We start from the raw sequence: 27,104 nt of genomic DNA, 5'->3' as shown, positions 1-27,104 counted from the left end.
TTTTACACAGGTAGTAACAGCATCTCAGCCAATCAGAGGTCAGAACAGGGGCTGGGTCGTACCGAGGTGGGCGTTGCCTCTATGCACGCGAAGGAGACAACAATCAGCTGACTTATAGAAGCAGCTAGTTAGAACAGTGAGTGATGAAGCGGATATAAATATATACATATATATATACACATATATATATATGTGTATATGTATACAGCAAGAGAGGAATTCAACACTTCCAATGCTTTATCGAGCAAAACTGTACCTAAGGTGACCAGAGACGAGTTTTACTTTTTACAATTTGTGGAAGTTGCTGAATATGTACTTCTTGGTATGAGAGGCAAGAGAAGGATTACTCATAGAAAAACGAAAACACACTCATTCTTATTTCAGAATGAATCCACTGAGGCATCAGGGTCCTTCTCCTGTTTTACCCTGACACAGCAATAGTCAACATCGCCCCCTCATGGTAAGAGGTGATACTTGCCCCCTCTAAAGTCCTTACACATTTCATGTACAATACTTTTTTTTTTAATTGTTTTTTTTCTTTTTCTATCAATCCGTCTGTAAACATCATATAATTTCAGTATGAACATGACCACGGCCTGCAGTGGGCTGAAAATACAATAACGAGGACAGACGAAACATTTCATAATATATGTATTTAAATCAAACACAATTTAAATATATTATAGATTACGTACACACATACATACATGTCAGAAAACATTACTGGTACATAGTACCAAGAGTCTTTTCTGGTTCTTTTCCACATCATGATAAGGCTCAAAAGAAAAAGAAAAATAAGTTTAATTCATTGAGCACACTCTCCAGTTGAACAGTCTGTTAATCCAGTCCTTTGCTTCAGTGATGCATTTTAAAAAACAATGAAATAAAAACGATCACCATAAAAGGGACATTTGCGGTAAACCAGAAATGTAAAAACATTTAGGAGACATGGAGTTTGGAGTTTTCCAACACAACTGGAGCACTTCAGTTCAATAAGGAGTATTTATTCTTCTACAAGGTGAAGGCGCCGGGAGGTTCCGTTTCATTGTCACAGTCCCGGGACAGCTCACGCCAGGGAGTGGCGGGACTAAACCACTCCAGGCAGGATGGGGGGGAAGCGAATGCAAAAACTGTACAACGCTCCAAACTGCTGATTTTCATCTGCTTTGTCTTTCACTAGCTGATTCTTTGAGGAGATCTTCATCTTAAAAACAAGGAATGCTTTTTTAAAAGGTGTGGGTAGGAGTGTCACGAGGGGGAGAAGGTCATTCAGTCTTAGTTATGTCCTCCATAGGTCCAAGATGAGACATTGTACTAACACTACGGCTGCAGCCACACGGCGACCGTCCTGACAGATGCTGCTTCTTCGTGCCAGCGTGCTCTAATGGTGAACGTTTCCGTCCTGAGGAGCGACCTCCTCCAGTCGGATGCGAGCTCTTTGCTCCACTTTGCTTTTGACTACACGTGTACCTTTATAATGTTTATGGAGTTGGAAGATCCGAACAATGATGTACTTCAAGTTTTCCCACAAACCCATGCCCGAACAATCACTCAACCACACATACACACACGCGCGCGCGCACACACACACACACACACAGGGACATGGTGGTTGGGGAGGTGATAAAAAGCCTTGTTCGTTCTCCGAGAAATTATGTTCATCGCGGGGTGAAACCCTGCGCACGTTTCGTCACCGTCCCGTGCCAGTGTCGGACGGGGAGTGTCAGCCCTTTGGTTCCTCAGCGGGGTCATAACTGCAGACGGACAAAAGAAAACACTTAGAGAAGAGCCGCAGATGATTCCGCGCGTCACCCGCACAGGAGCGAGGACACTTGAGTGAGGGTCTGTACCTTGGTGGCCTTGCCGGGGCTGTCGTGACCTGACTGGTGGACGACGTCATTGACGATCATCTTGGCGATCTGCCAGGCCATCTCCTCCTGAGCCTTGAGTCACATCACAATCAATAACTTTGATTCAACACAGACTTTTTTTTAATTTATACTCTTCAATAAATCATGAGTCGCGGCGTGACGTCACAATACCCTTGAGAGCCTTGCTCCGCGCCTCAGACCACTGAATCATTTATGATTGTTTAACATTTTTGCTGCCTCACCTCATCTGAGTTGCCTTGGACCCATTTCTTCATGGCTTGAGAAAACATGGAGCCTAAATTAGAAGAGAGGAGCGAGAGACAAACATCAGTGAGCAGAAATCAAACGCCACAGAGCCATTCGTTCACTTAACTAAACAAAAACGAATTGACACAAGCTAATTGTGACTTGCTACGGAGAAGTGCTCTCAAAACTAAACTCAAGGTGAGTTCACCCAGACATATTTAAGTTTAGTGCTTTGATGTTGAGATGTGAATAACACTTCAACATTTTTTGACTGGTTAGCTCATTCCGGAAGAATATTAGGGCCAGGTAGCCTGGTGTAGCCAGACGAATACTCAAATACGTCTGGGACCTCTCGGTTCATTTTTGATTTATCAAAATGCTTTGAGACGCAATTGGATAGACCTACAACCAGTGAGAGCAACAAATCATGTGATGTCTAGTTGAGCGACGTGAAAATGTCAACAGACGAGAGCAGAGAGGAGATGTCTGTGGTGATGATTCCACAATGTTTGTGAAGTAGTGTTGTTGTTTTTGTGGAAGAAATTTTAAAATATCGGGTACTTTTAGTCAGATGCTGGTTCGTCAGCGGTGGCCATCTTGGCTGTTTACAAAAGTCACTTCTCTCTGCGTCAGGGTATTAACCCCGCCCATTATCAGATAATCGGATGTGATTGGACCGGCAAGATTTCTGCCAGAGGGAAATCACTTCACAATGGAGGGGATCCAGAATGTATTCTGGCAGAGCAAATGAAATGAGCTCCCAGAATACATCTGGGTCCCAGGCTAAGGGAACAGGCATTACAGGAATAAAGTCAACTCCTCTGGTTCCTCAAATCCAGTTAGAGGAGCATCTGACAGCTGTATGAGCCGCCAGAGCGTTGCATCGTGGAAGTGTCTGGTCTGACCATCGGTATATCCTTGCATTTGTCCATTACCAGCTATCTCAGTTTGCACAACTGAGAGAAGCGTCTACCAAGCTTGTGTGGTTTCTCTTTCTGAGAGACACTAGACAGTTTTTGGCACAATATTTTCTAATACCGATTGCCACACTGTGTTTATGGCTAAAAGAGAAAGAACACAAAACCCGATTCTGAAGTAAAATTCCCCAAATCGTCCACATATGGCCTTGTGTAGCAAATATGAACAGTTTGACTTCAAAGTCCCCCTCAACTCAAAAGAGTGTTTTCCTTCTGTCTCTGTCCTCTAAAGTGTCTGACATTGACTATGGGGACTTGTGTCTGAGCAAATGTTGTCACTATAGAGGTGTTTTCACATTCCTCTCCTGAAGGAGGAGATTTCTGTGCGCTTCTCCGCAATTTGAAATTCAAACGAATCCTGGGCAAGCTAGATTTTGTACGTGTGGTGGGCGGGGCGCGCAGCCTGTGTTATTTGCATATCATGAATATTCATAGTCTCAGAAAGAAAGGGAGAGAGAGTGGATGGTTATCATCCCCATTTCTTTTTTTTTAATTTTTGGGGTAGACAATGTTAAACAAAATATTGGGCATAGCAGATTGTATTTATATACTTTAAACGTGACCGGAGGGGTGTTTATTCTTCAAAGTTCAAGTTTATTCTCAATATGCAAACATTTACAAATATATATATATTTCTCCTGATTTAATTTTACTTTATTGTCAACATTTTGACTTTTTTTTCCTCCACATTTCCACTTAATTCTCGAAATGCTAACTCTTTTCTCAGGCATTAAATTCTTTTTATGCCTGGCCCTCATACTATTTCTTTGCCAAAATGTCTGCTAATCTTCTCTAGACAGAGAGTGGTGGAGGCTGATGTTCCTCAAAGGGAATGTATTTCAATATTTTAGAGGACAAGCAGCTGTAAGGAGAATGGAAGCAGCCGGTAGAGGAGCTTTATATTCATGGGCACAGAGTAGGTGTTTTTCACTGCAAGTAGAAATGAGATTAAAAAAAATATATGACAGAGTGAGGGCAAAGATACAAAGAGAATATTGAGACAGATGGAGGAAGGGAGAGAGGGAGACGAGTCTCAGTGTGTCGTGCCTTTGGATTTCTTCACATCCGGCTCTGGCTCTGCCTCCCTGATGAACTGGCCCATCTCATTCACCTTCCCAAACGTCATCTTCCTGAGCAGACCGAGGAGAGACAGATGGGTGAAGACAGAACACGGAGCCAACAGGACAAAGCTGAGCCTCAGGCACAAACGCAGTATTCAAACACCACTGTGTGTGTGTGTGTGTGTGTGTGTGTGTGTGTGTGTGTGTGTGTGTGTGTGTGTGTGTGTGTGTGTGTGTGTGTGTGTGTGTGTGTGTGTGTGTGTGTGTGTGTGTGTGTGTGTGTGTGTGTGTGTCCATTTGATAACTGCAATTTCAATGGAGGGGGGAAGAAAAGGGGAACCACAGCTTTGTCTTTCAATGATATCATTCCCTTGAATTATTTTTTCTACAGGACTTTTCAAAGCACGCTCATAAAAAAGACTTTACAGAATTGGATACAAGCATTGAATCCAAACGGCATTGTGAGCAATAAAAAGAGCATAAAAAGGAGAGAAACATAAAAGTAAAAGACGACGATGGGGACTTCAGGGAAATTGAAAGACAAATTAAAACTGCAAATCTGCAAAAAGTACATTTTAGGATGCGATTTTAAATACAGATTTGAGCTATTTTATAACAGCAAATTGTTGTGGAGTTTTTTTATATTTTAACCAATCAGCCACAAATCTTATAATGCTTCTTGGTTACAGCTGACCGATTTGTAAAAGCAAACCAGATGTTCTAGATTGATTTCTAATCTTTCAGGTTGCCACATCTCTATTAATCTGATCATTTGCATTCACCTATGTGACAGGAAAAGGAACATTAGTCACATGAAGCTCACCCAGCGTACGGCCGCTGGTACAAGGACTCAGGGTCCAGACTGGCGACGTCCACAGTGATCGCCTCGTCGAAGTTCTTCAGGATCTTGATTGCCGCCTTTCTGGCGCTTTGCTGCAGCGAAGACACCACGGACGTAATGTTTAGCAACATGACAGGCAACTTTCTTTTTTTTCCTTACAAAGGCAACTAACTGATGAGAATGATCACGACCCTTTGGTATTAACAAAAACATATCTTCCAACATTCATGTAATGAGGCGGAACAGGTCTAAATGTCAGCAAATGGGGGGGGGACATCCTCCTTAGGGGGGCTGAGGATGTGGGGTAAAGCCTGGGGGGAGGGGTCACCTGAGTCTGCGAGCCCTCGCTGGCATTTGAGCTTGAGCGGTCGTTATCCGCCGGCCCGCTCTGACCTGGAGTGCTGACATTCACAAATTCGTCCGCCCGCACCGAGTTGATGAGGTCACTCAGGTATTTGTAGTAAAGGTTGCTGGACAGGAAGCCTGGCATGTAGACCTGGGCAAATATAAAACAGGGTGAACTCTTGTTAGATGATAACGAGCTGCCTGATGTACGTCTGGGCACAAGTTAAAGAGGTTTTCTGACCGACCTTTATGTGCTAACAACAGTGTTGAGCTTTTGTTTCAGTTGTGTAATGCAGGTGCATTTGTCAGTGGTGTAACGGGACAGTTTGTCAGTGACTTGCACACAAAACCTTTAGGAAGATCCTATTTAACTCAATGAGGCAGTTCAAGCAGCCGGCTTTAAAAAACAGAAATAAAGGTCAGTACGCTATTCCAAAGCAATACGTCTTGTAAAAAAACAGCGAATATTTTGTCTCGGCACGCTAGCTGTCGGTTCTGTGTGTGTGCAGGGTTTTCGACTCAGCCCTGGCTTTGTAAATTCGAAAACAAAAAAATGGTGCGGACCACACCAAACAACAGTGCGTGTGCAGTTTGTAAACATCACATGTCGACACAGTACATGGCGTGCCAGCGGCTGTTGGCCTAGTGGTTAGTGTGACAGTCTCCCATACCCGAGGTCTTGGGTTCACGGCCCAGATAGAGCAGCAAAATCACAACAACAACAAAGAGAGAAACTAGATTTCTCCAAAATTGCTTACTGCCCCTTCAAGTGTTTTAGAACGTACAGATGTAACTGAATTAACGGCATATTTATTCATATTTCTATCTTCTAAGGTGCCTTATTTTAAATAATTGGCAATTCTCCCATTCCTCATATTGTGAAAGAGTCAAGTCCCACAGTAACTATTAGAGAGTCCGTGCTGGTCGGCTATCGGAGAATCTGACCTTCTCCATGGTCGTCCAGGCCTGTCTCAGTGGAGTGGTGAAGCAGTCGGGGAGAGGCCCTCCCTCCCGGCAGATGTTCGACTCTATCTCCATCCGCACGGAGTCGCCAAAGCCCAGAGGGTTGGTAGCTTGGAGTGAGAAATACCTGGAGAGCAAAAAAGAGCGATGAACAACTGAATTCAAAATGACCAGCACCTGTATTAAGATATTAATCCCTACCCAAAATCACTTCACAAGAAACTTTGAGAGTTTTATTAAAGAAATTGAAACTTAAAACAAGGTTATAATCCTGTCACTATAGAAAGGACAGACGGATGTTGTGACAGTGATAAAATATTTAATTAGATGCTGAAGAGCCAGGTGAGTCCACGATAGTATGTGGACAAAACATGTGAGGGGGATTTATTAATAAAGTTATCAATGAAACAAAAGCTTCAGGGATTGCAATTAAGATAACTAGGAATGGAGGAAAAGAGGGGGGGGGGGGTGCCAATACATGCAGCGTTGCCACCTACGTTTTATTATTATAGATAGTGATTGACCTTTGACCCACTCAGCCTCACCCAATACAAAGCTTTCCAAGCATACAGAATAATAATTAATAGAAATTTGAATGGCTGCAGATAAATCCTACAGTAAAAGGTTGGACATCAGTCGTCCATGAAGTAGACCGTGTGGAGAAATTCCCCCTCACCCTGTGATTATGTTATAATCAATATGTAAAATACCTGTGAAAAACAGACTACATACTGTATTTATGATGCAACCAATTATATAGGTAACTAATATCCTCACTTTTTCATTCTTTTTACCCAGAAATGTCAATAAAAATTAAGCGGGAAAAAGGGATTTCTACACTACAGCAATCACAGTTTTCATAAACGCATCACCTAAGCAAAAAAAAACAAGCAAGAGCGGTTTCTGTAGCCAAAGCAGAATAGGTCTTCATCAGAAGTGTGCAGTGATGGAATAAGTGTAAAATCGGTTTTAATAAAAAATACCCTAACAGGATTTCAGAGCAGCAGACGACCCAACACCTACTTATCATAGAGGATCATGGCGTCATTTTGCGCCTCCTGGCCGTCATACTGGCCCTTTTTAGCTGCTAGCTGGTTCTGGAAGTTGTCCGCCGCCAGCCAGAACTGCAGCACATTCATCGCCTCCTCCTTTTCCATGTACTGCAGGGAAGGAGATACAGAGCACAGAACATCCGACAACGTCATTGTTTGAAGATCAACTGAATGTCCCGTATATAGGATGATGGACTCATCATCCCAACCATGCCAACAAGGCTGTTTGCACCCGATCCTGTTTCCAGGATTTAGGGCTCTCCTGAATGAGTCACATGGCAGAGAGGCAAATGGAATAGAACAAAATTAAATTTTTCTTAGCAAAAACACGCCTGGTGAAAGAAAACAACAAAGCACTTAGGGAGCCATTGCGGTTTCTCCAACTCAAGTGTAAATAGCCGAATAGCTGTCATGTGACTTTTCTCACAGAGGTGCAAATACTCCACTCTTAAAGGAATCAGCGTGGATGTGTGATAAATAATGCTCCGAGAGCCACCGGGCCCACTCACCTCAGAGAAGTAGAAGAGAGCCGACTCGCAGAACAAGATGTCGGCCAGGAACACTGAGCCACTCGTCAACACTTCAATCTGGTATTTACAGAAATGATGGCTCCGCAGGAATTCAATAAAGTGCCTGGAAATGGAAGGGCGAGCGGCGGATGAGTAAGGATGCTGCACTGGATGTCAAGGTGGTAAAACGACTAAAATGACACCAGTTAAACTGAATTTGACTCTATGTCAAAACATGGTGAAGGGGGAGATGTCGCAGTGTGAGTGTAAACTCCTCTGGAAGATGCAAAGACAGAAACTCACTGTTGCTCCAAGATGGCCAACACTAGCGACTGTGCAATGACAAAGCAGTTTGGGTCCACCATGCCATCTTCTCCACATATCTTAGCTACACAGAGGAAGGACAGAAATATTACTGCACAACAGGATATGATTAAGAGGGTGGGTGACCAAGGTTTTGGTTTTATTTTTTGAATACAGTAAATTCCTACAAGCAGCATCTGCATCTTACCAACTATGTCATTCCTGAACTGTTCTGTGATGGGGATGGGCCTCACAGCGTCCGGAGAGATGTACTTGGTGAAGATGGTGATTGCATCTTTCTCTATACCTGAAACACAGGCAAACAGCTGATCATCTAGTGATGCTGTGAGATAAGGTAAGAGTGATGCTTTCCCCGTCTGCACGTCAATAAAAAAAAGATTTGTTTTTTCTGGTGCATCTTAAAATAATACTGACATGCCTATTATGTACATACAAAGAGTTACTGGTCACTGCACTTGTGTCTGAGAACTTCCTACTGTCCATTCTGGCTTCAAAGAGAAAAACTACAAATCCTGTTTTGCGCATCAGTCTAACTGAAGTAAATATGACGCTTCAGCAGACTGAGGCTTGTTTTAAAGAAGTAACAGCCTTTTATATGAAATTCCCTTGGAAAGTGTCTATAGAAGTAACGTTTTAACACACCGCCAACCCTAAATCCAATGGTCAACTAGCTTGTACTGCGTGAGAGGAAATAACACTCCATAACAGCAGGGGGCGGTAGTTTGTCATTCAGAAAAGGAAAAAACCCAACCAATGACATCCAATGGACTAACACCCTGTAGGGTAATCAAAGCTGTCTTGCCTACCATTCTCACAGCACTCGAGAAACTACAGCCATGTCGACCCAGATTGACAGACAGATGAAAATTAACTGGCTGGGAGCCAACCTCTTTAAATAGTCTTGTAGGTGTGATACCTCTTGATTCTCCTAGTTGGCTTTCTGTCGTATTTCTGTTTCTCTTCTCATGCTCTGTTTCGCTAAATCTGAGCAGCCAATCAGAGTGATCTCTTTCATCAACTGACGCAGAAAAGCATCTTAGACGGCCAACAATTCCGAGAGTGCGGAACACACTGCCATAAGTTGGACTATCTATTTTTGTTTTTTGATAAACGTGCAGACGGGTTCAGGCGGTGGACCGTCGGTTTGGTAGTATATTATCCTATCTGATGTGCAATGAAACTCCCTTTCTACATTCAAAACATCCATAATGAATTTAAGTAATGCACTGATTATGTACAGCATTAACAAAAATAATAAAAAGCAGGCTCACTTTTCATGAGTTTGTCAGAGAGCTCCCGCAGGGTGCTGTTGGACTGCAACTTGTAGGGAGTCCCTGTACTGGAAGGTGTCTGCCTGCTGGGGGTGTCAGCTTGGGGGGTCCCGGGTCTCAGGCCGGCTTCTGTGCTGGAGGAGGAGTCCTGCCACTGTGGCGGCACCCAAGCATCTTCACTGCTACTGTCCCGCGAGAGGGCATTGGGTGTGTGTGGGAACGTCACTGGGAGTGCCGAGCCACCTGGCGAGGCGGGGACTGGCTCGGCCAAGGAGCTTTGTTTGACAGAATTTAGACTGTGCGCTCTGATTCGCGACCAGCTGCTGGAGCGGAAACTCTCGGCCTCCAACCAGAACCGGACCAGGTGGTCTGCGCCCTGCAATTCCATGAAATGCATGTAGTGGGGAATGGCCACATTGTCCCGCAGGACCTGGTCCACGGTCTTGGACAGGCGAGAGCGGGTCTCCTGTGGCTGATAGTTCACACTGGAGTGACCTGGAACATACAAATGGACACGCAACTGAGCAGAGGAACACAAATGTTTCAGAAATGCACAGATGGATTTAAAGATCAAGTTTTGTTCTTGTACAACTCATCATTCAAAATACAGTGTCAACACTATATTTCTAGACATATATCATATTTCAAAAGTAATGCAACATTAGAAATTTGGAATATTGTATCAATCCAATCATGATTTACAAACCTGCATGTAACAAATGTCCTTACAGCTATGAAACAATGTTGTATCTCAATTTGTGGAGTGACATTGTGGAACAGTCTGCATGTTAAACTACAGCAATGTCCAAACATTATCCAGTTTAAAATAAAATTATAAATATATGATCCTCACTAAATACAGGGATGAAGATTGGCTTTGATTACCAGGTGTGTGTGGCTGTGTAAATGCATGTATATATTTATGTATGATATGTGTATGTATATATGCAAATGTGTATATGCTTATATATTGCTCTGTCTTCAAGACAATTAAGGTTCTATGTATATAGTTATATAAATTATGAACTGTATGTTACTGTAAATATGTAACTAGAAGTGACAAGTGTCAAGCTCTATATTGTATTAGTTTATTGTAATAATGATTTAATTATTAAGGGGTAGGCTTAAATAAGTTTATACTTCTTCCTACTCCTTTTTCGCGAATGTAAATCAAAGGAAGAATGTATTTTTTATTTTTTATTCTATTTTGTTGGATATGTCTTCAACAACTGCTGTTGTCCTTTTTTGTTGTTGAATTTTACATGCTCAAAATAAATAAATCAAAATAAAATAAAATAAAATGCCATCACATCTGTGTACTAAATTATCTCAATTCAAAAGAATTACTTAATTATGAAAAAAAACCTTAGATATTCTATTTATTTTTACAAAAATTTAATCTTACATTTTTACAGACACATAAACAAGATGCCCTGCTGTCCACGTGACGATAAGATTCACACCGCCTTCTAGAGTGTAATTACTAGCGATAATTAGCCGGCGACTGAGCACCACACTTTCTAGTATTTACAGCTTTCAACTTTAAAACTAGATGGAAGATTAAATGTGTAGCACATTAGTTGGGTGCTGGCGCAAGCAATGAAAGATAAAAAAAAGTTCAGCTCTGTCATCGGGCTGAAGGCTGGCGTGAGCTGAATTCAAACTTGTGAATTTCAAGCTCTCTTGTCTGCCTAAAAGTGGCCTCACATTATGCAATTTCACAGATGATTAAACCCAGACAAACTTTTCAGAAATTACACATCAACAGCACCTATGTGTCCCATCATTCATGCGTGTACAGTATGAGGTACTACAGTCTCCAAACCCAAGCTTTAACTGAACAAAGGGGAAACAAATCTGATTCCTGTAGAGACAACACATTATCTGACTTTACAAGGTTTCAAATTGACACTGTCTGTGTGAACGTCCACCATTCTGGGCCACTGAAAGCGCACGCATGCACGCACGCACTCCTAGAAAACACCAGCAAAGGAGCACGCACCTTGCTGGATTATGAATCAGAGCACATCAGCTGTAGTTAGACGGCAGCGTGGGCTGAGGCTTCATGGTTTATGTTTACTCTTTGAAAACAACACAGTGGTTGAAGAGCCGTCATCCATGTTGCCGCTTCACCTTCCTTGAGATGATACGGTCAAGGCCAACCTTAATACTGAAAGCTGTTACAATCAAAACAACCGGTGCAATGCAGACTGCTATCACGAAGATAGGCTCTGTTGGACTATATTGATACTGTAACTCCAGTTTGTCTTTTAGTCTCAGCTCTGGGTTAAACTGCTCCAGCTGCCTACAACCTGACATCATCACTTCCTTCCTTTCTCTTCCTTGAGTGCGTTTCAGTCAGATATCGTCGTCCAGGCTGCGGCACAGGTTCCTCCACCTCAGGTCTGACTCACCCCAGCAGTTCTATGCGGCAACTTGTTCGTACACTTCCCCGTCACTGCCGTCATTCAAAATGAATGTGTGTACTTAGCATCCAGCGTTCATACACAGAACATAATTTTAGATTAATGGGTGGAGCTACTCCTTCACCGCACGACCAACGTTAGAAGACTGTGGGGGCTAATGCTTGTTAAAACTGAGGCAAGACGTCACCTCAAGAGTGCCTCACACAGGATTAATGGAGGAGTTTTTGACGTTTGAACAAGACAGTTGGCTCGTGATGCAAGGGTTCAACTCAGGCTCACTAGGGCTGTGAAGGTGTTCCTACATGTAAACAGAACAGCAACATTTTTAACACAATAATGTAACCTGCTACCAGTCCTGAAATAGTTCACAGGTCACAAACATTTTTAAACACTTAAAGGGGCAGTAATCGATTTTGGAGAAAGCTTGTCTCTCTCTTTGATGTTTTTTTTTTTGTTTTTTTTTAAGTGTATTGGATTAAAATCTGTAAAACATTTTATCTTAAACTTGTCATTATGATGTTAAACCTGATTGCACAGTGTAATGCCGATAAAGAAATTACACCATCTACACTTATATTAGTCCCCTTTAAGCCTCGCTTTTACCATGTACATTCATACATAACATTCTCTTGGTCACCGGGACATGACTTATGACTTGATTTACGGCACAATGGAACTGAGGAATAGCGTTTTCCCAGTATCTATCCACAGTGATGGAAATGGCAGACGGTGGAACAGCTGAACTGACAAAAACTATGCAACTTTGAGAGAGAAAGAGAAAGAAAAAAAATAATCCTGTTGACGGAAGAACAAAAGCAGGCGAAGAAGGAGAGTGATAGAAAAAGAGATAAAACAAGAGAGCTCCGGGACTTTAGAGGCTTCAAAAAACAACATACAGTTTGTCTTCTTTCAACTAGATCAGTAAGTAACACAACCAGCCTACTTATTAATACTACCCGGATGTCAAGATCATTTGTTCAAATTGGGAATTTGTTTTGAAATTCACTGCGCATTCTTCTTTCTTCTCCTCTCCTCTCTACTCAGGGGCTGGCTCAGAGGAAAAGTAAGTGTCCTTACCGGCGTCTTGCTACTGTATCGTCTTTACGTCAGTGACCAAACAATAATATTACCTGGAACCGCTAAGGGGCACAGAAGTTGTGTGCTGCCTCTTTAATAACTACACAAACTCTTCAATTATTAATCTATCTCATATTTATGTGATCAGATGAGCAAAACCTGTACACAAACACATGAATTCAACGTCCGTACCCAGATCTCCAAAGTGTGCGGCCTCCATGTGGCTTGGCTGCTTCTTGAGGATGGCGGTGCGACCGCGGGCGAAGGAGTCCATGTTGGCAGAGATGGCGTTGATGGCCACATGGCTGGGCCCTGCAGCCTCCTGGATGGCATGGTGGTTCCTCAGTCCTAATGATGGAGAGTGGGGGCTGACTGGAGCTGGGAGTGGAGGACAGAGGACAGCAAAAGAAAACTTCAATGTAATAAAACTTCTGAGTGGCATGAATGTGTAACAGTAGTGTGACTTCATGAAAGGGTCTTTTTAGTGGAAGCTACTCAAAGAGCTCACAGTTTAAAGCACAGAGGCCTCACGACAACAGACTGCTCAGTTTTTGCTCAACTGTACAATCATGTGGTTCACTTGATAGCTAGAGGTCACAATTTTGGTCCTTGTGACCATATAACCAGCAGTGATTACACATAGTGAGAGCCATGTTAAGCAAATAGCTAATTGAATCACTAAAGAAACATCTGACACACAAAACATGCAGATAATAATCACAATATTGGATATTAAATAGCTGTGCAATCATATCAGTGGTCGTCAAAACAAAGCCTTTTCAATTCAACACCGTAGTGCGACACTTTCACAACCTCACGGACGTAATTATGAACTCACCTCTATTGACTTTAGCATCCGTCACTCTCTCGGGTTCTTTGCTTTTGGCTGTGGGGAGAAAGATGAGAGCAGGACTGTAACTGGAGATGGACGCAACCTTTTTGATTCACAATACAAGGGCAAGATGAGAGAGCAGAATGTGACTGATTGAGCTGTCAGGTAACAAGAAAAGGTTGGTGTGATGTCACTGGAAAGACAAGAGCACATTACATAGTTACAGAAACTAACACAAAGCTACAGTGGCGATAAAAAAGGGAGGCTGTGCCAGACTGGACATCAGAAGTCCTTCATAAGATTTCTGACCTTGGTCTGTTAGCTCTGGTGGGTCACAGCATTTTAAAGATGTTTTTCCTCAAACAGATTACACCCGAAGCCCTCTAAGACACAGACTACAACTCTTAAGACCTGCTGGTTGTCAATGAAAACAACACGGTGATGCCACTCCTGTGCGCCGTGCCTGCAGGCAAACAATCATCAGACTCACTCACTCACCATTCATATCTTCAGATTAGGCCGACAGGCCGAGCATCAATTTCAAACACTGTGCATTACAGAATGGACTGAGAGGCCTGGGCAAACGAAAGCGCCGAAGCTCGTTCAGAGAGACATTTTCGAGCGGAGCTGTTCGTGAACACGTGTCAGCCAAGACAGCCAAGTCTTGTGTCCACCAAAAAGAGCTGTGAACTTTGAAATGGCCTAAACTCCAAGAGTTTCAACTGAAGCCTGGTTCATAATAACAGCAGATATTGTTGTTCTAAAATAAGCATTCCTCAGGTAGCGAGCTGCAAAGGATGCTATGGATCTTTAATAAAAAACAACAGCAACCTGCCTTACAAGAAAAACCATGCCTTTCCAAAGGGAAACACTCTCCTCTGATCTGTCATCCAAGTGCAGAGCATCAAGAGCACGCTCTCTTCACATCGCCTCTTCTTCGGAGCCTCTCACCAAGTGTAGCCTCGGAGGGGAGGGGGGGACTGCAGATCTCACTATTCTGAATGTGAGAGTGTTTCCTGAGGAAACGCACAGACTCCACTGCCTCTTCGTCGTGACCCGCCGTATGTGTTCACTTTCTATCACAGCAAAATGCCGGATGTTAGGAGCCTGGAGCAGTGGACATACTTTGTAATCTAATAAGGTTTTGGTTTAGCATTTATATGAAGTATCTCATTATCTAAACGCAAGTCAACCAATGCAACAGCCCTGCAACAACTCCCACCTCCATGGACGTGATATTGATCAGTTTGGGACCGGCTGTGGTGAGGACTGGGGGTAACAGAGGGGCATCGCAATGTGACCAGTGTGCACGTCGCACCACCGGCCCACTGGACTCTCAGCAGCTCGGGACACAGGCAGGCACCGAAGAGATATTATTCAAATTTCTGTGAAATGCAGAGGCCATACTTTTCATCCAGTCGCCTCACTGGGGACGACTGCGGCCTGGTGCCGCCCAGGGACGGGTCCCCGCTGTGACCAGCCTGAGCTCCGTCGTCCCTCGCTGTGTGACGGGCGTGTTGTGGGGAAGCTACCTCAGCTAGCAGCCACGGCACTTGTGTTGGCTAACACCGAGGCTGGTGCTCGTGCGGGGCGGTCACACTGCCGGGAGAGGCTGTTGTTCTCAAAGCCAACACCGTCATGGTGATGTGTGTAATGTGTGTAACAGTTGACGGCTCCGAGTGACAGGTGTTCGGCCGCCCGGGCTAACGCACACGGAGGCAGGGGGGGGGACAGAGAGGCCAACCCCGGCTAAGCTAGCCGTGTCACTGCGGCGGCAGCGGGAGAACACACCTCCACGGGCACCGTCGACTCCTCGGCTAATCTACTCGCGGACGCAGCCTCGACCCGACCGGTCGGTCGCTACCGGGGAGCACTCCGCCGCGCTCGGCGCGCTGCTAGCGGCCGCTGACGTCGCAGCCTTCCGCCGGGGAGCTGGTTCCTCACCTTTCCTCTTGAAAAACGACATGACGGGCTCCACACTCCGGACGCTTCCTCGGCTCACTGACACCGTCCCGTGCGCTCGCGGCTCCCTTCATTCAAGTGCATCGGTTCCTCACACTCCCGCGGGCGGAAACGGGTTGTCGTCGCGGCGCCGCTGTCAAATCACAATTTCCCACAAAATCCGAGCCCAGCTCAATGAGCTCAACGGCCATATTGTCAATAAACGTCTTACTTCCGGGCTGGTGCGGCAGCAGCATTGTGGGAAACGGTGCTCTACCCGCTCTGGTCAGAAGAGGGCGCTGTCTCCGAAGGGATTGTTTTTTTAATCCATCAGAACATTTTTTCCGTATATTAAAAAGATTGAAATTTCACATTTTATCATAATACAATGTGGTTTCTACAGCCTAAAACAATCACTCTATTCAATACAGTCATCATATTGGTTTATATGGAATGGTATATATAGATAATAATAATAATAATAATAATAATAATAATAATAATACATTATAGCTATAGAGCACTTTTCATTACCAAAATCAATCTCAAAGTGCTACAGAGTAAAACAAGAGAAAAATAAAAATAGAAAACGGCTTAAAAAAACATTAGTAAAAGCAGAAGTACAACATTTAAGCCAATGCTTATTTAAAAAGAAAGGTTTTTAGGCCCTTCTTAAAAGAGATAATGAGGATTTCTATACTTAATATACTAATTAAAAGATTATATTTTCATCACATTTAATTCATATTGTTGGTTGTGTTGTTTCAAGTGTATGATCATTTTGAAGGAGATACATAGTCTGTGGTACCGTTGAACTGCACTACGTTGTTTTGACAACTGTTCCAATTTATTTTGTCCACTTCATTCAAATCAATGATCAATGCTAAATAACAAAACAGATCTCTGTGTAATGCAACAGCACCCTGCCCAGAGTAACAACACAGTTGAAGCAACACCTCCTGAACAGTTTCAACATATGCTGAAAGTTATAATTTCTTGAATGAAGGGTTCATTGCAGGATACTTGTGTCAGACTGTATTTGTTTTTGTTAGGTGTGTCCAATAAACCAAAGTGTATGACGTGTGAACATGAAATGTAATGAAAGAAAATGTGTTGCTTGAGCTTATATCTTGTGCCTTTTATTTTAACTAAGCATATTTGTAAAACCTAAAGGTCAGAATTGTTTTCAACATTTTTCTGCTATTCAATTATATTTAATATAAATACACCTCAGTTGCGTTCAATTTTGTGATTACTCAACACCAGTTTTCACATTTTTAATAAAAATCATAGTAGGAGAGTAATTTTTTAGAGGATTTGTGCTCCAAGATGGGGTTCATATTGCTTTCACAACAATGTGGACTAAAATCAGAATAATAATCAAAAATGGGTGGGTTAGTACATGGACTATAAATGCAATGATTCAGAAGTCATGTATTGTTCCACCTGTGTAATCTGTAATAAGTTTCCCCTTGACAAAAAACACTAAAATAAAACTATCAAAAATTAACAAGTGCAACCACGTGAGCGACACGAGGACGATCTGGCACACTCCTATAAAGACGTTTAATACAGCAAGTAAGATAAAACAAAATTATGCAAATGGACGACAGCTGTATTTATTTCATGAAATTCTGTGATATTGTTTGTATCAAATGTGGAAGAATCTTGAGAGAGAAATGTGATTCACAGGAGTAATGTTAACTAATCATTTTCATTTTTAAAATGTCAAAGTTATTTGTGGGGTATCAAAATGCATAGAAAATACTATAAATCACAAACTGTTTGATAACTTTTGATTAACAAAAGATGCTATGCTGCAAACAGGATTTATGAATCTCTTCAAGGGTTTCACTCTCGTCCAACTACATGCGTCTCTGTGGGTCTGTCGATGCGGTAGATGAACTCTGCAGGCATGAAGTAGCCCAGGTACTCCACACTGTCAGGTGTGGTGTCTATGTAGTAGTGGCCACCTTCCCCGTGGTGGCTGAAGCAGTGGGTGTGCTCCACACGCAGGTCCAGACCCTGAGCGCAAAGCAAACAACGGAACAGAAACATTCACAAAACAGCAAACATTGCACATGCACTTCGATGCCACAGGGTTTGCTTTTACTCACAGGATCTCTGGAGACGAGCACCGACTGGCAGATGAGTGGAGCGCTGACCTCAAAGTGCTTGAGCCAGTTGTTGACCTCATCGTTGGTGTTGAGGGGGCAGACTGAGAACTCTCTTGGCTATCGTTAAGCCAACACAAGGAAATGAATCAGCACACCTAACTGTCTGCGATCAGAACTGCCTTCTGTGTCACACCCATTATTTACCATGATGTGGATTTTAGCTTTCCCTTTCTGGATGATGAAGGTGCCCCCTAGAGCCAGGCTTTTATCGGGGTAGTGGCCTTCCAAAGTCGTCCTCAAGGCCGTCACGAGACTGTGGCCTCCCGTTCTCTTCTTGGCCCGCACCTCTATGACCTGTGGAGGCAACATGGGTGAAGCGGGTACTGTCGAGTCAGCGTGTACAGTCAGTCACTGTCTTTTTGTCAATGTTTATTCTTTCAAATTTTAGGCGCACTTGTGTGGTAATCGGGCTTCGGTGCACACATAACTCGGTTATTGACTCAGAGATAATAGTTTTTCAGTACATCTATAACCAGGAAGTTCATTATTGGCCAAAAAAACAACGTGACTAATGATGGCCTACACCATCATTCGGCGGCTGTGGCTGAGGTAAATGTGTCCTTGGGCAAGACACGTAACCCTAAAATTGCCTCTGCATGGTGGCTCTTCCGGCAGTGTATGAATGTGTATGAATGTGACAGAAATAGTGCGGTAAATAGCAGCGCTGTAGGAAAGTGTGTGAATGGGTGAATGTGACTTTTGCTGTAAAGCGCTTTGAGTGGTCGATAAGAGTAGAAAAGCGCTATACAAATACAGTCCGTTCACCATTCACTCTCTGAGGCAAAAATCGACAGGCCTTGTTAGGTCAGGTGAGGCTGAGTACCTTTCCGGACTGCCCTTCGCAGGCATACAGATTGCCCAGCAGTCCAAAGCTGCAGTCAGAGAATTTGTCGCTGTACTTCTCTTGCAGACACTGTCCATCGGTCGGATTGATGGAGGAGAAGTAACTGCTGTTCACCGCGGGCCTCCCCTCTGCTTCTGTGAGAACCACGGGCATCAGCTGTGGACGAGACAGGATTTAAAGTTTACAATGACAACCATGACGCCTCACTACAGGTTAACCCACTGATTTATTGAACAACAACATTTCTCGCTCATGGCAGCACGAAATACAAATTATTAGTGGCGAAGCCGGTGAATTAAACCTCAGCATTCATCCCAACGATCCTGGAGGGAACAGCTGCCGCACCGAGGATGAACGCTCCAGGCAGCTCCAACTCTTTAGAAATAGTGTTCATGTTGTATTCCTGTGATGAGGAAGGGGAGGAGGAGGAAGGAAACCAATACAAGGGTTCTGATTACTACAGCAAATTTCATATCATCACCACACAGTGTGTGCACACACTCTGAACTGTGTGTGTGGCGGGCAAACGCCTACCTTGTGCTTTTGGACCAAGGGAACCAGGTACGGCACACCGCCAACATCAGTGATGCGAGGACTTCCACACAAGCCTTCGGCATGTGCACGGAGGTGACATCAAGAGAAGGACATGACACGATGACACACGTGTGTGTAGGCCTCCAATGTTACACAGTACAATATTGCTTACTACGTCATAGTTTGCATCCACAATCTGCAGAGTGAATTCTAAACTACTTCTGGATTGCAACATCAGTCATCAAGTGTCTAACTGTGCAGCCTGTGGAATGTGAATGAAGTGTGTTCTCACCTTTGACAGGGAAGTGGAATGGTCCTTTGGTGAGATCTGGACACTCCACAACACTCACCTCAACTTCTGCGAAGTTGCCCTCCAGTCCTGCTTGCAACACTGTAACCAGCACAAAAACAACAACAACACATGACCCCGTCTTCATGAACGTCCTGTTCTATAACCTTTGCATTGGATCGGAGCTGGAGTCCTCACCACCACGCAGCTCCTCCAGGCCCGGGGCGTGCAGCTGCACCCTCTGGGTTTTGCCCACATCAGCCATAACTGCACTTGTTGGTGAATGTGCCCGCAGACTGTTCGCACTGCAGGAGGGTCGATCTCCGAGAGGCGAGCACAGGGTTAAAGTACAACCAAAGACTTAACACCAGCAAGATGGTTCCTATCTCAGATAGTGTTTCCTCGTCTAAGCGTTCTCATTTGGCTTCCTTTAAATGCAAATGTACACCATTTGTTCATGGGTAATGTTGTCTGCTGACGACTATAAACAACTTTCCTATGTATGTGTTGCGGGCTATATTTATATCCATTTAATATTGTTGTAATATCATGTATTTTATAATTTCCATAGTAGCAATCTATCAGCGCATCTAAATAGATTGAAATGGATCTAGGGCAAATGGATCGAGTATTTGAGGTAAATAAAAAAACGATTTCCGGGGTTATAAAATGAACCCAGGGTCAGTTGACAAACTCATTCTGGAGCTTTCGACACGTGGTCTTCGTCGGCGGATGACGCTGCCTCATCTATATGTTTTTAACTATGCATGCAATTGTGGAACGTTCGTTCATGGCAAAAAAAACTGATAAAAAAACAACTTGGATTTATTGTGGGAGTCGGTGCAGTCGAAAACGGAAGTAGAAACGAGTGAGACGTCTCGTTCCTGTTTGTGATTGGACTTCCCCGCTCTGGTGATTGGTCACATGACGCATGCTGCTCACGTGGGCGACGCGCAATCACTTCCTGGTTGCCTCGGAACCACGTGTGCGAGTGTTTATTATAGATCCATGCATGTGTGCTGTTTATTATAATTTTGTTTCCCTTTTTTGGGGGGCGAAGCCACGCGTCGCTGTACGACATTAGCGAAATGTGTCGTGAATGTCGCCGCGATGCATCTGCAGCAGACATTTGATCGGAGCGATTCCGCGTCTCTTCCGGCAACTTCGTCGTTGGATTCATGCGTATGTCTCTGAGGTCGACTCGGTCACGTCCAACTGCCGAAGAGTTATCGATGAAGTCGTGTTACGTTGACCTGGAAAGCTTACCCCCAGGCCACATGGCCAACATATCGAAGCGTCATCAGTTTGGGGCGGGACAGAGCAGACGGGATGAAGAATGCGATGGACCAGCTGATGCAGCAAGGTAAGGACGCCCCCCTCGCATCGTCACAACAATGAACCAGCTCCTCCTGTGAGAGCAGCCCGAATATGCTCCAGTTTGTCTTTCTGCCTCTCTAGTGATTCAGACGACGGCCTGTTCATCACTCAGAAACCGGTACCCGAGGCCGTTAGGTCAAGAAGGCGGCTTCTGCACACCCCGAGTCCACCGTCGACGTCTCCCAGACAGGAAGAAGATGAAGCGGGCCCCTCGTTTCCCTCCTCCCTAGCAGAATCCAGATCTGTCACAACGAGGAGGATAAAGAATCTGCCAAAGTACAGTTTCTCTTTCGTCACAGAGAAGAGGCCCAGGGCAGCTTGGGTTTCGGCCCGGCAGAACAGAGCCCTTCACGTGAGGACAACCTTGATATGCAGCTGTCGCGCACCTGAAACAAACGTTAACGGTATTTTGTGCTGACGTCTCTCTCTTATTTAATTTTTTCCCCCTAGAATTATGCGATGGGAGGCTTTTTCAAATGTGTCAAAGAGCTGTGGCAGGGCCGTCAGAGAGGAGATGATCCGCAGGCACCTTTACCAACGGTTGACATGGATGGGGAGAACATATCCCCGTTGTCAGAGTAAGTTTATATCTAGGACTAATCACACCTGTTTGAATTCATATGTAAAGTGAAGGTCTTCTAAACCAGCCCAAATCTATCCCACAACCAAACATGAGCTCTTATCCAATCTTATGTTATCTCTTAGAAAATAGATAAACATATCTGCTACAGTAGTTTTCTCGACTAAAACAACATGTCAAAAATGAATCGTCCTAGTAAAAAATAATGAAAAGATTATATGAGTGTTGACTAGGAGCAGAGGTAGAGAACACATCACACCCATTTTAAATTATCTATACAAGAACATGTTTGTATCTTTATCCTTAATTTCTCCTAGCTCTGATCGTACAGTGGGTCTGCATGAACAGGCCTAGCTGCAGAAAAATTTGTAAATTACGTGCGTAAACAAGATGAATGTCATTTGTGCTGGAAAACGCCATAAGGTCAAGGAAAGATGTAAAGGACGGTTCATAGGAGTAAGGAAAAGCCGACAGCGCTGCTCAGAGAATCCGACTCGTCTTTCACGATACTACATCATCATGCGACGGCAGATGTTACTGACGTGCGTCTGCCGAAGATGGGACTACAAAAAAACACAGCAGTGACACGTGACATCAGATGTAAATGCTTCATATGTAACAGTAACTTAAATAATGACTTGCGTCTCTTCTGGGTCATATTCATACTCTCCTACTTCTTGTACTTCTATTTCGGATTGAATAGATTCAGTCGTGCATGGCGCATCACTGCCACAATGAATTGTGGGGCGTCTGCGAAAGTCCAGTGTACCTTATGCTAAAGGAGATAGGAAAGGAAGCATTGAAGCACCTTTCCTAAACATTTAGGGTGTGGTCGAATTGTAAAATTGGCTCAAGAAGTTTCCTGAATCTTGAATTGACCCGGAAGTATTTCCTGAGCAGACATGATAAGAGCTGTTCGGATTCTCAAAATGCAGAGAAAAGGAGCTTCAATGCTTCCTTTCCTATCTCCTTTAGCATAAAGGGACACTGGACCTTCCTATGTGAGATTAAGGAGATATAGACGCCCCACAAGTCATTGCGGCAGCGATATTTAACGTGACACGCCATGCACGGACGTAAACAATTCAATCCGAAGTAGAAGTAGAAGAAGTAGAGGAGTATGAATGTGACCCAGAAGAGACGCACATCATCATGTAAGTTACCGTTACAAATGAATCATTTACATCTGATGTCACACTGTGGTAAAACACTGGAACATGCTGATGGAGCCACTGCGTTTTTTGTAGTTCATCTCCGGAAATTTGTAGTTTCACCACGACAGACACACGTCAATAACATCGGCCCTTTCCGAATTTCTATCAGTCCTCCTTTACGCCATCCATCATTTTTCAGTGTGTATTACCACCGTGTGCCATCAGATGTAAATGATTCATATGTAACGGTTACTTACATGATGATGTGTGTCCCATCTGGGTCATATTTATACTCTCCTACCTGTTCTACTTTGGATTGAATCATTTACGTTTGAGTGTGTCATGTCACGTCAAATATCGCTGCCGCAATAAATTGTGGGCGGTATATATCTCCTTTCCTTTTGAAAAGGAAACTTCCTTAAGCAAATTTGACAATTCGACCTCACCGAAGGTCTTAGTCTCTTTTTTTCTCACAAAGCACTTAGAATTGCCCTAGCCTGAATGAAATGATGCTATCTACACATCTTTAGTTTTGGTTGATTTATTGACTCTCTTGTTTTGTTATAGTGACGAGGACGCGTGGTCAGAAAGTGAGGACATCAAAGTGGTGGTAAGCTTTTTGTTAAAACACAGATATAATGCATCTCAAAGCACCTTTTGATGAGCATGAACTTATTGTGTGTGTGTGTGTGTGTTTGTGTGTCGTCTTACAGGAAAGGACACGTTTTGTTGCAAGGTTAAAACCCAAGTGCTCACAACCTCGGCACAATCCCGACACAGGGGGCATCAGTGGGAAAAGAAAGAGGAGGAGCGCTAGTGAAGGACAAGAAGTGTCACGAATGAAAACACAAAATAAACCTCCGACTATGGCATCCACTGCGTTTCCTCTAGATACAAAGAGCTCTGATAATAATAATCGACATCCTCCCCGTAGAGTTCTGACTGAGAAGGAGACGAGCGATAAACATGTGACAAGTGACGGAAGCATCCTGGTCCACACTGAAACACCAGGGACTAATAGACGTCTAAACAGAGTGAGCAAGATGCTTTTTCAAGGAAACGAAAGGGAGGAAGAGCTTTGTGACGACAGTGATGCTACATATTGTGAGCCAAGTGAGCTTCAGCTGAGTCCATGGGAGCACACAGAGAAGGACAGAGAAGCGTCGCCAAATGTAACGGAGCCACAAACCGATGTTTTCACCACAGACGATCTATCCCAGGCGGAGGACGAACCTGAGAGCCAAAGTCTTCTCCGTAGTCTCCCAGTGTGTGTAACTGACGGTTATAATGAGAGGGTCCGCAATGTAAGCGGGGCAAAGAGGAGAAAAGCAAAAGGAGATTGTGAAAGTGTAGAAGAAAGAGGGGACCAGAGTCATGAGGAACCACAGGGTCTGCCTGCTGCAAGATCTCTCTGTGTGGAGGCAGAAGAGACCCCCCGCCCGACGCAGACAAGTGACGAGCTGGAGCTCAATGAGGAAAATCGGATGGCGAACTTGTCCCAGGGGAGACGGAAAGAGAACACAGAGAAGAAGAGGAAAAAGAACAAGTTGGCAAAAGAAGTTGTCGGACAGGAGGAGGATGGAAACCGGGAATCAGAAGAAAGAGCGGAGAAGGATTCCCTGTTTTTATTGACCGGCAGCGTGGCGAATGGTGGCGAGGAGAAGAAGAGGAAAGTAATTGTTGAGGGTGATGAGCAGTTACCGTCGAGCGTTCTACAGCCTCTGAATGATGATGCCGAGAGATGGAGGAAGAAAGGAAAACTTGTAAATATGGAGGAAACATCGAATATGGCTTTAGATCTCCCTCTGATATCGAAAGAACAATTAGAGGAAACAGGACATCGTTTAGAAAATACAGGATCTTCTCAAGCAACGGAAGATTACGAAAGTGTTCAAGAAAGAGTGGGAGAGAGTCGGGAAGAACCAGGGGGTGTGCCCGCTGCGAGGTCTGTGCATTCAGAGACAGCAGGGGATAATCGAGCAGAGCCTCCGGCGACGCAGGCCAGTGACGAGCTGGAGCTCAACGAAGACAATGGGATGGAGAACTTGACACGCCACGCTATTCTGGCGAGACAGGAGGAGAGACGCATTCGCGATTCCAAACTCACGAAAAAGAGGAGTAAAAAGAACAAGTTGGCAGCAGACGATGTCGGACAGAAGAAGAATGGAAACCGGGAATCTGAAGTGAGAGCGGAGAAGGATTCCCTGCTTTCATTGACCTGCCAAGTGGTGAATGGTGGCGAGGAGAAGAAGAAGAACAAGAAGGAGAATAAGAGGAAAAGAGTTGCTGAGGGTGATGAGTCGAGCGTTTTAGAGCCTTTAAATGATGATGCTGAGACACGGAGGAAAAAAGAAAAGAAGCTCGTAAATATGGAGGAACATGGAGAAGAGGCAACACTGAATATGGCTTCAGATCTACCTCTGATATCAAAAGAACAATTAGAGGAAACGGGACATAGTTTAGAAAATACAGAGAAGAAGAAGAAGAAGAAAAAGAGGAAAAGAATAGTTGAAGGTGACGGGGACATTGAGCTGTTACAGTCGAGCGCCGTTTCAGAACCTCTGATCGATGATGCTGAGACACAGAGGAAAAAGAAGCGACGGAAAAAAGAGAAGAAGCTTGTCAATACGGAGGAACACGGAGAAGAGGACGCGCTGAACGTGGCTTCAGATCCACCTCAGGTGTCAAAAGAACAGGAGATGGGACGTTGTTTAGAAAATACAGAATCTTCTCAAGAAAGATTAGAAGCCAGTTGTGAAAAGAAAAGAAAGAAGCAGAAAAAGAGGAGGCGGCTCTCGGATCCTCGTGATGAAGCTCAAGCTGCGGTAGAAGACGGTGTAGAGCTCAATAATGTAAGCATGGAAGAAAGTACAGAACAGTCAGTGAAAAAGAAGAAGAAGAAGAAGCAGAAGGGGAGGGAAGGCCTCTCGGAGGGGGTAGATGTTTCTTGCACTCCTGACAAAAACACAAAGGCTGATGATGTAGAGAATACCCAGAAAACGAAGGAGGGCCCAGAGTCCGGAGACGCTGCATCTGTGAGAAAAAAGAAGAAGAAGAAGAAGAAGAAGAGTGAAACATTTAGCAGACATGTCTCAGAAGACGCTGTGGCACAAAGTGATGATTCGGGGTCTGTGCGGAAAAGGGAAAGGAGGAGGACCCCTTCCTTCCTCGTTGCTGATGCAGAGGAAAAAGATGCTCAGACGCTGGAGGAAGTGGAACAGAGCTCAACCTTTTCAAAGTCTGCTGTCGTCTCTGCTCTCGCTGGCGCTTTGGAGACTGAATCGGCAGAAATGGCTGGAGGTGTGGAGCCCTCGCATGACGACGGCGTGAGGAAAAAGAAACGGAAGAGAAAGAGGTCAGAGGTGCAGAAAGATCACGAGCGGGATTTGGAGGAAGCGAATGAAACGCGTCGGGGAGCTTTGCCTGAAGCCACTGACGCAGGGGTGAAGAGAAACAAGAAACCCATGAGAAACGGAAGTGACCCGGTGACCGCCGCGGGGAGATCGGAGCGTGCGGACGATGCGGGCCATTGTCAAACGGACGAGGCTGTGGCGTTTAAAAAGAAGAAAAAGAATAAAGTGGCGCCACACCACGCAACACAGGGGAGTCCCCCGACTGACAGCGTCGAGTCCGAAGGAGACGCATCAGTAATCTGCAGCTCAGTTTCACTCTCCAGGAAAGACAAACGGTCGGCCTTTCCTTTGGCTTCGCAGAAAAGTCCTGGCCGCAGGGCTGCAGTGTCCCATGATCAGAGTACGTCTGACAAAGCCAGCGAGGAAACGCGCAACAAGCCTCACCTAGCCTCGCCCCCTTCACAGACACGTGGGATTCCAGTAGTAAACGGTGTGAGTGACAAGAAGAAGAAGAAAAACGAGCACAAACGGACTAAGAGGCAACTTCATAATCCAAGTGAGGACTTTCTCACAGACTCTTAGGATGAACTCTCCACAAACTACACACAAAATGATTGTTGTATCCGTAACATGAAGCCGTCAATGATTTTTAAAATCGACTGAGGCTTTTATTCTGTGGGCCTTTCACAAGGACTTGATGTATTTTTGTTTTGTATCAAAGCGTTCTTCGCGAACGTGGCTCACAACCTTATCGGAGTTGAGAAGATCTCTTGAGAAATATAGCGACAGTGCCACACGCAACCAGAAAGCCCTTTTGCATCATCAAATAAAATCCTCCCAATGGGAATGTTCGGTATGGAATAAAATCCTCAGAGAATCCGTTTTTTTCTAATCTGTTTTGAAATTCAAAACATTGTCGGCTCACCTGCCTGGTGTTGAGCTCATTTTGGTCACACGGTAAAAAGGAGAATAGTTTTTCTTTATCAAGGTCTTTGGTAGAAATGAGACTTATTCTTTGGTTATTCAAAATTAAAATTTGGGGTTTAGTAAAAATCCTCCT

General features: G+C 44.2%; 3 protein-coding genes across 3 annotated transcripts; 1 reads left to right on the top strand and 2 right to left on the bottom strand.

The window, feature by feature from the left end:
- Positions 1-633: 633 nt before the first annotated feature.
- akap10 (A kinase (PRKA) anchor protein 10) lies at positions 634-15,973 on the bottom strand. Its single transcript, XM_035624408.2, has 15 exons — positions 15,740-15,973; positions 13,802-13,849; positions 13,156-13,341; positions 9,461-9,955; positions 8,377-8,475; positions 8,169-8,253; positions 7,866-7,989; positions 7,328-7,464; positions 6,287-6,431; positions 5,325-5,492; positions 4,979-5,088; positions 4,142-4,224; positions 2,114-2,166; positions 1,851-1,943; positions 634-1,754 (listed from the first exon to the last, which is right to left on the bottom strand). The coding sequence occupies exons 1-15, from the start codon at positions 15,759-15,761 to the stop codon at positions 1,749-1,751; spliced, it is 1,854 nt and encodes a 617-aa protein (XP_035480301.1). The 5' UTR covers positions 15,762-15,973; the 3' UTR covers positions 634-1,748.
- A 1,310-nt stretch (positions 15,974-17,283) lies between these two features.
- Positions 17,284-20,172, bottom strand: c2h11orf54 (chromosome 2 C11orf54 homolog). The gene is made up of 8 exons (XM_035624409.2): positions 19,779-20,172; positions 19,584-19,682; positions 19,292-19,365; positions 19,059-19,160; positions 18,737-18,913; positions 18,058-18,207; positions 17,854-17,970; positions 17,284-17,761 (listed from the first exon to the last, which is right to left on the bottom strand). Exons 1-8 carry the CDS (start codon positions 19,843-19,845, stop codon positions 17,588-17,590), a joined length of 960 nt encoding a protein of 319 aa, XP_035480302.1. The 5' UTR covers positions 19,846-20,172; the 3' UTR covers positions 17,284-17,587.
- A 353-nt stretch (positions 20,173-20,525) lies between these two features.
- On the top strand, positions 20,526-26,905 carry LOC118300202. The gene is made up of 5 exons (XM_035624406.2): positions 20,526-20,943; positions 21,039-21,309; positions 21,408-21,535; positions 23,259-23,301; positions 23,405-26,905. Exons 1-5 carry the CDS (start codon positions 20,759-20,761, stop codon positions 26,624-26,626), a joined length of 3,849 nt encoding a protein of 1,282 aa, XP_035480299.2. The 5' UTR covers positions 20,526-20,758; the 3' UTR covers positions 26,627-26,905.
- The last annotated feature ends 199 nt before the right edge of the window (positions 26,906-27,104 follow it).

Source organism: Scophthalmus maximus, chromosome 2 (genome assembly GCF_022379125.1).
Source record: "Scophthalmus maximus strain ysfricsl-2021 chromosome 2, ASM2237912v1, whole genome shotgun sequence".
NCBI lineage: Eukaryota > Metazoa > Chordata > Actinopteri > Pleuronectiformes > Scophthalmidae > Scophthalmus > Scophthalmus maximus.
This window is presented reverse-complemented; position numbering and strand designations above follow the sequence as displayed.

Bases quoted from the DNA above. Each gene is read 5' to 3' on its own strand.
- akap10 (XM_035624408.2), bottom strand. From the start codon at position 15,761: ATGTCGTTTTTCAAGAGGAAAG. The intron at 8,476-9,460 runs GTGAGCCTGCTT...CCTGTGTTTCAG, and splicing joins CTCTGACAAACTCATGAAAA to GTATAGAGAAAGATGCAATC. The intron at 1,944-2,113 runs GTGAGGCAGCAA...ATGTGACTCAAG, and splicing joins TCCAAGGCAACTCAGATGAG to GCTCAGGAGGAGATGGCCTG.
- c2h11orf54 (XM_035624409.2), bottom strand. From the start codon at position 19,845: ATGGCTGATGTGGGCAAAACCCAGAGGGTGCAGCTGCACGCCCCGGGC. The intron at 18,208-18,736 runs GTACTCAGCCTC...TTGCCTCCACAG, and splicing joins GCGAAGGGCAGTCCGGAAAG to GTCATAGAGGTGCGGGCCAA. The intron at 17,762-17,853 runs GTGAGTAAAAGC...CTTTGCGCTCAG, and splicing joins TGCTCGTCTCCAGAGATCCT to GGTCTGGACCTGCGTGTGGA.
- LOC118300202 (XM_035624406.2), top strand. From the start codon at position 20,759: ATGCGTATGTCTCTGAGGTCGACTCGGTCACGTCCAACTGCCGAAGAG. The intron at 20,944-21,038 runs GTAAGGACGCCC...CTGCCTCTCTAG, and splicing joins GGACCAGCTGATGCAGCAAG to TGATTCAGACGACGGCCTGT. The intron at 21,310-21,407 runs GTGAGGACAACC...TTTTCCCCCTAG, and splicing joins GGCAGAACAGAGCCCTTCAC to AATTATGCGATGGGAGGCTT.